Raw genomic sequence first — 7,694 nt, forward strand, 5'->3', positions numbered from 1 at the left:
AGAGGGTGCTTAGCTTTAGGTCTCTTTGGGCAGGGTTATTTCCAATGATATATTCTTTTTTGATATAGCTAAATAGTTTTCTAAGTGGTTGTTTTTTAGCTATAATTAATCCTTTGAACATCTATAGCTGTTCCATTAAGACACTCATAACCAATGAATTAAATCTGACAAAATCCCATTGAAGATGCATTTAATTTATTAGCTTTAAAATTCTAATGGAAACAGTTGTGGATGTCCAAAGGATTAAGGATTACTTAACTAGGAGGTCAGTAAGTATTGCATCCATTTAACAGATGAATAAGCTGAGGTGGTGGGAGATTAAATGATAAATGTTGTAAAGAAAAGTTAGACAGGCATGGAAGGCAGGGCATCAGCCAATACAGTTGGCTGGAATGCAATAAAATTATGGGTTTTCGCTATTTCTTGGAGGATTCAAGATGTGTAGTTCATCGGGTTTTGCCTTTAACTGCAAGAATGGCATCTCCTTCAATCTCCTGCACAGACATTGCATCTGAACTGTCCTCTTAGGAAGTTTCCTTCTCCTTCCTTGCCCCCTCTTTGTGTGTCATTTTGGAGCAGGTGTGTTTTCCTTCCTCATACAAAATGAAAATACTACTTCAAACTATAACTTCAGAGATGGAAAGGACTTAATAGAAACATTAATAAGTACAGCCTTAATAGGATTTGAACTCACAACCTTTGAAATATGAATTAGAAATTTATCTGTAGTCTGCACAGTCTTTCATTAGCAGCCGTGGGAATTTACAGATGTTAAATTAGTTAGAGAAATGCTGCGCTATTCCGTGAATGCAATAAAAACATAATGAGAACTACATGGAAATAAATTAATTGTAAAAAAGAATTCTAATATCAGGGCAACAAAGTTCAAATAAAGCCTGCTCACTAGTTTTTAACAAGATCTCTGAAATGTCACTAATATTAGACTTAATATTGCATTGTTACGCTTCACTTGTTGAAATACTTTCATTGTATGCAAACTTTAGTGATTTTTTTTCCCCTCCTCCTTTATAAAAAGAAATTTCCTACATTTAAAATATCTCTGTGTAGTAGTTTGTCTGTTGCTGTAATTGAAGAGGCTAGAATGACAAGCCCCTGGTCTGGAGCTGATGCCAGGAGGGCAGTGGCTGTCGCAGGGGCAGGAGCACAGCGCTGCTGCAGGCAGGTGGAGCACAGAGCACTGCCCTGGACGTGGTGGGAAGGAAGGGAAAATGGATTCATCAAGGCTCATTTATGTTTCAGACATGTGACAGCTTTGAAAAATCTCGTCTAAAAAAATGTTTTCACTTCAAGGACAGTAAAATGCCAATATCTCAGTTGGCTAATGCACAAATTAAAAAACATGACCAAATGTACAAAAGTGTTGGGTGCTTTGCAGGGTGTGTCAGGGGACTGAATCACATCAGTGCCATTTTAGGGCTTGCATTGCTTTTCTTCCCTCTGGCTTTAGAAAACCGAAAACTCGGGTGGGATGTAGGCCAGTGTTCAGCCTCACCTGAAGGAAGAGGATGCAAAAGATGTTGCTCACATAGTGACAGGACAGGTGTACTGAGGGCACATGGACCGATTGTCAGGTTCGTGTCTGTTGTTGTCTGTGGGTTTTCCTTCATTTTACGGTGCTGTCTTGTTTTCTAGCTTTTTTCATTTGCTGCCATCTATTTTATATTGTGATATATCTTCAGTGTGGCATCCTGTGAATACAGGAAAACTAGGACATGTTGGCAGCAAACACTGTGTAGGATGAAGTTGCTGTTAACCTTGAGTTCAGTTTGTTGTGTGACTTAAAATGGATTAGGAGTCTGTTCTGGTCCTTTAGAATTGCATTATTTATATAGAAGTATATTATTTTTGTATATTTAAATATGTATTATTTATATTGAACATACATAGTGTATTCAATTTAATAAATTTTGAGAAAATACTTGGGATTCAATGACATTCTGTGACTTCTCAAAATTAAGGCTGAAACACGCATCACTGTTCCCTGCATTATTTAAGAAAATGTAACTTTTTCCTTTGTTATATAGGTGAGATAATAATGTTCAAATAATTGAGAACTTGTAGGCTTTGCATATAGAGTATTCTTAATTTGGAGATTTAAGACCATATTGTTTCATTAATTTAAAGTGAAGCTATAGACACACATATATCACCGTAGCTTTGTGCGGGGAAAAAAAAGGGGGAACATGTCTTAATACTATAAATCTTAGAAAAAATAAGTGAACAGTACAAAATACACAGTAATCTTAACAATCTGAGAAATGGTGTTTGATCATATGTGAATTAAGATTATTTTCTTTAAAATACTTATTATTCACCCAAAACCTTTAGGCTTGCTGACGTCTTGCAGAACTAAAATAAGTAGCTTGAGAAGTCAGTTAAAGAATTTGAGGTCAAACTCTTCCGATCTTTTGGAATATATTTTATGCTCCAAACTTTGAGTTAGTCTTTATTACTCTGCATTTCATCTTTTAGAAGTATATCTTTATGTCCTGTAAAAGGATTTTCTGTCTGCTTGCACAGTTGTGTTGCTGGATATCACTGCTAGGTTAAGTGAGATATTTGGATTTGTTCTTTACAGGGGAGGGGATGGAGGAGACTTGCAAAGGATGCAGGTGGTTTCAGGGTCTGCTTTGCCTCCAGAAGGTGGGTTGATTTTTCACTCCTCAGCACTGCCAGACAGAAGGCTGTTGACTTTGTCTCTAGGCAGATACTTGCAGTTGTGTAGGTTCTGCTGGGTGCAGATGGATGTGCCCAGCACGGCCTTTGCTGCTGTGTCACTGCTGACCTGAGGACACTTCCTGACTGCTCCTGTAAAGCGGGACCCCCACACGGCCCCCTCTGTCATTAGTGGGCTTTTCCTCAGGCTTCTACCAATTGACACAAACTGTTCCAGGTGACCTTGTGTCCACTGTTGGGTCATTGCCTTAAAAAGCACTTTCACTGTAATGTTGTGCTTGGCAGGGAGTTTCTGAGTATTCCATTAAATAATCTGTAACATTAAAGAACTTAAATGCAAATGATCCCCTCCACTGCAGGAGTGCAGACTCAGTGCTCCCAGTTCTTTAGTGTGGTGAGCTGAGGGCACAAGCAGCTGTTCACTGCACTCTCTTGCCTGCTGCTAAGCTTGAACTGAGCTGGGCCCTTTCCCACATGCTTTAGCATGCAGGTATGTTAATTGAATGCATATAAAACAAGCATTTTTCCTCTGTATACAAGATGAGCTCAGCTGTATCTTAAGGACTCAACCTGTTACTCAGCCTTTCTTACACCTGGAATTCCCAGAAATTCTCAAATTTCTGTCTCATGCATTTATTTTACTTTTCTATTTCTTGATTTTATGGAGTTTTATAGGTAATATTCTTGCCCTTCACATTCACAGCGTTTATTTGATTAAAAAAAAAAAAGTTTTTCTTTTCTCACACTTTTTTACCTCTGTCTTTATTCCAAGGTCCTCCAACCTCTTACATTTATATGGGAAAACATTACCTGTTTCAGTGCTAGCATATCACTGTGTTTTGCTCAACTGGTCACTTTGTGTGTTTTCATTGATGTTCCTGAGGTGAACGTAGGAGAGCTGGTAGGTCCTGCTTGTGCCTAAACCCAGAGCTTGCCCTTCCCACCTAACCACTCTGGCAGCACACCCAGTCTTGTACCCCTTCTGAACAGGAATTAGCTGTTCTCAGAAGAGTACTTTGACCCAGCTGAATTATCTTTAAACAACAACCTACTGTAGAAAGTAGGTGGAAAGGCCTAGGAATACTCCCCAAAATTTCTGGGCATTGCTCCCTGCACTGGGCATTGCTCTCTGCACTGGACATTGCTCACTGCACTGGGCATTGCTCTCTGCACTGGGCACTGCTCCCTGCACTGGGCATTGCTCCCTGCACTGGGCATTGCTCTCTGCACTGGGCATTGCTCCCTGCACTGGGCATTGCTCCCTGCACTGGGCATTGCTCCCTGCACTGGGCATTGCTCTCTGCACTGGGCATTGCTCCCTGCACTGGGCATTGCTCCCTGCACTGGGCATTGGTCACTGCACTGGGCATTGCTCCCTGCACTGGGCATTGCTCCCTGCACTGGGCATTGCTCTCTGCACTGGGCATTGCTCACTGCACTGGCAGGCAGGAGACCCTGCTGGAATCAGTGCAGGCAGGGCATTGCTCCCTGCACTGGGCATTGCTCCCTGCACTGGGCATTGCTCACTGCACTGGGCATTGCTCCCTGCACTGGACATTGTTCACTGCTCTGGGCATTGCTCCCTGCACTGGACATTGTTCACTGCTCTGGGCATTGCTCTCTGCACTGGGCATTGCTCTCTGCACTGGGCATTACTCACTGCACTGGGCATTGCTCTCTGCACTGGGCATTACTCACTGCACTGGGCATTGCTCCCTGCACTGGGCATTGCTCTCTGCACTGGGCATTGCTCACTGCACTGGACATTGCTCTCTGCACTGGGCATTGCTCTCTGCACTGGGCATTGCTCTCTGCACTGGGCATTGCTCCCTGCACTGGGCATTGCTCACTGCACTGGGCATTGCTCCCTGCACTGGGCATTGCTCACTGCACTGGGCATTGCTCCCTGCACTGGGCATTGCTCTCTGCACTGGGCATTGCTCACTGCACTGCAGGCAGACTCCTGCCTGCAGCAGAAATAAAGGGACACAGTGGGGGGTTTTCACACACATGCCCTCTCTCGTTTCAAAGAACAGGGCAGTTCTAAAAGGGTCGTTAGGCAGAAAGCTGGGAGTGTCTGATGACAGTGCTGCAAGGGTCAAACCCCCAAAGTACTGGTTCTTCAGGCAAAACATGCACAGCGACACTGGCACCATCACCGGGGTGAGAACAAGAGATTTGGACTCACAGTTGGATGAATTTATTCTGCATGCTAAAAGGTACTTTGAGCCTGCAATTTAGCAGGCTCTTACACTGTTCTGCAGTGGTGTAAAGTGTTATTGTGCTGATTTGGACTGAAGAGTATGGATAAAATTAAAGCAGGTTTGTATTTGCTTCCTGCAGTGCTCAAAGTCTGGAGTAACTTACACATGTATATGAAAAAATATTAAATTATTATATAAGTAATAGATTGTACAACAAATATAACCAGGTGTAGGTAATGGGAAATTCTGTGTGAGTTTTGGGCTGGAATTTGTATGCATTGAAAACAACCCTTGATAGCTGTCTGGAAATCTCAGCTTTCAGAGAGTCTGCTGTCCTGCTGCTTTGCTCAGTTGCTTTCAGAATAACAACCCAGGGTTCCAGTGGTGGTTTGGCACATCCTATCTCAGGGTGGGGTAAGGAACTTGTTTAAATAAAGCAGTACTTTCAACACAAAAAAAGGTAATATTTTAGTGTGATGTGCAAAACTGATGAATGAGATTCTGTAAGTCCAATACTTCCCCCCCCCGGCAAATATACCACTACTTTTGTAAAGGCCAAGAAATTAATGAATGATTTTATTCTTCCCCTTTGCAGCCTGCACAGGGTAATTATGTATTATTAATAATGCAGCAGTACAAATGATATTAAATGAACTACATTTGTTAACGTAGAGCTTATCCCACTGCTTTTTTCCATCAGCGGACTGTTTCTCATCAGCGGGTACTAATTAGCTTTAATACATAGAAAGATGGGACAGAAATCCAATCAGATAAATAGGATAGATTTGGAAAAACTCAGGAAGGAAGAATACCATTTAAGACTGTGAATGTATTATTAAGAGGAAAGATGAGAATGGATGCTATTTTGCTTTTTCATATGTTTTGTGATCATCTTAAAACTAGAAAGTATCAACTCTTGTTCTACCAGGTCTGTAAAGACTCACAGGATATTTGTCAAAGCTGTAATGTTGTTTTCTTTTGCAGTTGTAGAAGTGCATGTAAAAGCTTTCAGAGTCTTTGCTGTGCTTGCTGTTGTATTTATCCAAGCTACTGTGCTGATGAAAATTAGTGATTGTCTATTGCTGCTGGAATTTTTTTAAAATCCCTCACCTCCTGGTAGAGTTTTCTCTCTCTCTGTGTTTCAATAATAATCTGTTAATTTTTACCACTATATTGCAGTACATTTCAGTGTAGTTATGCCATAAATACACATGCATAATGTATAAATGTAAAGGGTTTGAACTGGCTGCCTATAAATCAATGAAAGACTATTGTAGACTTCAGAGTGTAGCATGAGACCAAATAATCATTCTTATAATTTCTGTACTGTTGAGATGCAGTCCAGATCGAAATGAAACCAACATAATTGCATTTGAAAGTAAGTGGTTGCACCTGTGTTCACAGGACAGAAATTAAATTAATCTCATCCATTAATAGCTTTACTACACATTTACATTGTACTTCCTATTAGTGGAGTTCAGTGGTTCCTGAATTCTGGGGGATGGATTATGATCATCCCCCTGCACAGTTCTTGTTTCTTGGCCACTTGTAGCACAGTGAAACTGCAAACTTCTTTCAAACCCCGTGGAGCAAACGTGGAGGTTTGTAAAGCAGCAGGCACTGTATAAAATCCTCTGCCAAGCTGGACTGCCTCTTGCATTTTTGAAGATAATCAGTTATATGGCTTTATATTCCCTCTGCATTGATGGAATTTGCTGCTTTTCCTTAAAGACTCCCCCCTTTCCCCACCCGATCATCAGTCACCCCAAACACACTGGCTTGTAGGGGTGAGGGATGGTTGTAGGGGTGAGGGGTGGTTGTAGGGGTGAGGGATGATGGTAGAGGTTGAGGGATGATGGTAGACGTGAGGGATGGTTGTAGGGGTGAGGGATGGTTGTAGGGGTGAGGGGTGGTTGTAGGGGTGAGGGATGATGGTAGAGGTTGAGGGATGATGGTAGACGTGAGGGATGATGGTAGACGTGAGGGATGGTTGTAGGGGTGAGGGATGATGGTTGTAGGGGTGAGGGATGATGGTGTAGGGGTGAGGGATGATGGTGTAGGGGTGAGGGGTGGTGGTAGGGATGAGGGATGGTGGTAGGGCTGAGGGGTGGTGGTAAGGGTAAGGGGTGGTTGTAGGGGTGAGGGGTGGTGGTAAGGGTGAGGGATGGTTGTAGGGGTGAGGGATGGTGGTAGGGATGAGGGGTGGTGGTAAGGGTGAGGGATGGTTGTAGGGGCAAGGGGTGGTGGTAGGGGTGAGGCATGGTTGTAGGGGCGAGGGGTGGTGGTAAGGGTGAGGGATGGTTGTAGGGGCAAGGGGTGCAGCCAGGCCCTGGGGTGCCCCCCCAGGAGCCCTGGGGGCCGGGGTGACTGGTGGCAGCCGTTGGTGGGGATGTGCCATGACAGGCAGCAGCCTCAGGAAACAGAAAACTGTACTGCTTAAAACTCTGCACAGAAATACAGAGAGAGATTCAGAACTATTTACATTTTAATACAACTATTTCGTGTAATTAAAGTAAACAGATAAACAGATCAATATGTTGAAACAGATGTATAAATATATAGATAGACATATTGCCCAGAAACCTCAATATTTCATCCAAATGAAATACTCTATTCCAAATATGCCCTGTAGGAGTTTTGCTCAAGGCTATGCTTAGGTATAGTCAAAAATTCCCGATAGCTAGTCACGAGGGAAAATATGTTCTCTTACAGATAATTGCTACTGGCAGCTAGAGACCTAGAGAATTTGATGTGCAATAATGTGACCTGACTACGTATTAAACTTTTTTGAAG

The 7,694-nt window shown here is 42.6% G+C and overlaps 1 protein-coding gene across 1 annotated transcript; it reads right to left on the reverse strand.

The window, feature by feature from the left end:
- Window positions 1-6,657: 6,657 nt before the first annotated feature.
- LOC126635648 (uncharacterized) lies at window positions 6,658-7,299 on the reverse strand. Its single transcript, XM_050307068.1, has one exon. The coding sequence runs from the start codon at window positions 7,297-7,299 to the stop codon at window positions 6,658-6,660; it is 642 nt and encodes a 213-aa protein (XP_050163025.1).
- Between the last annotated feature and the right edge of the window lie 395 nt (window positions 7,300-7,694).

The sequence above is a fragment of the Myiozetetes cayanensis genome, unplaced genomic scaffold, assembly GCF_022539395.1.
Source record: "Myiozetetes cayanensis isolate MyiCay16 unplaced genomic scaffold, myiCay2020 scf12, whole genome shotgun sequence".
Taxonomy (NCBI): domain Eukaryota; kingdom Metazoa; phylum Chordata; class Aves; order Passeriformes; family Tyrannidae; genus Myiozetetes; species Myiozetetes cayanensis.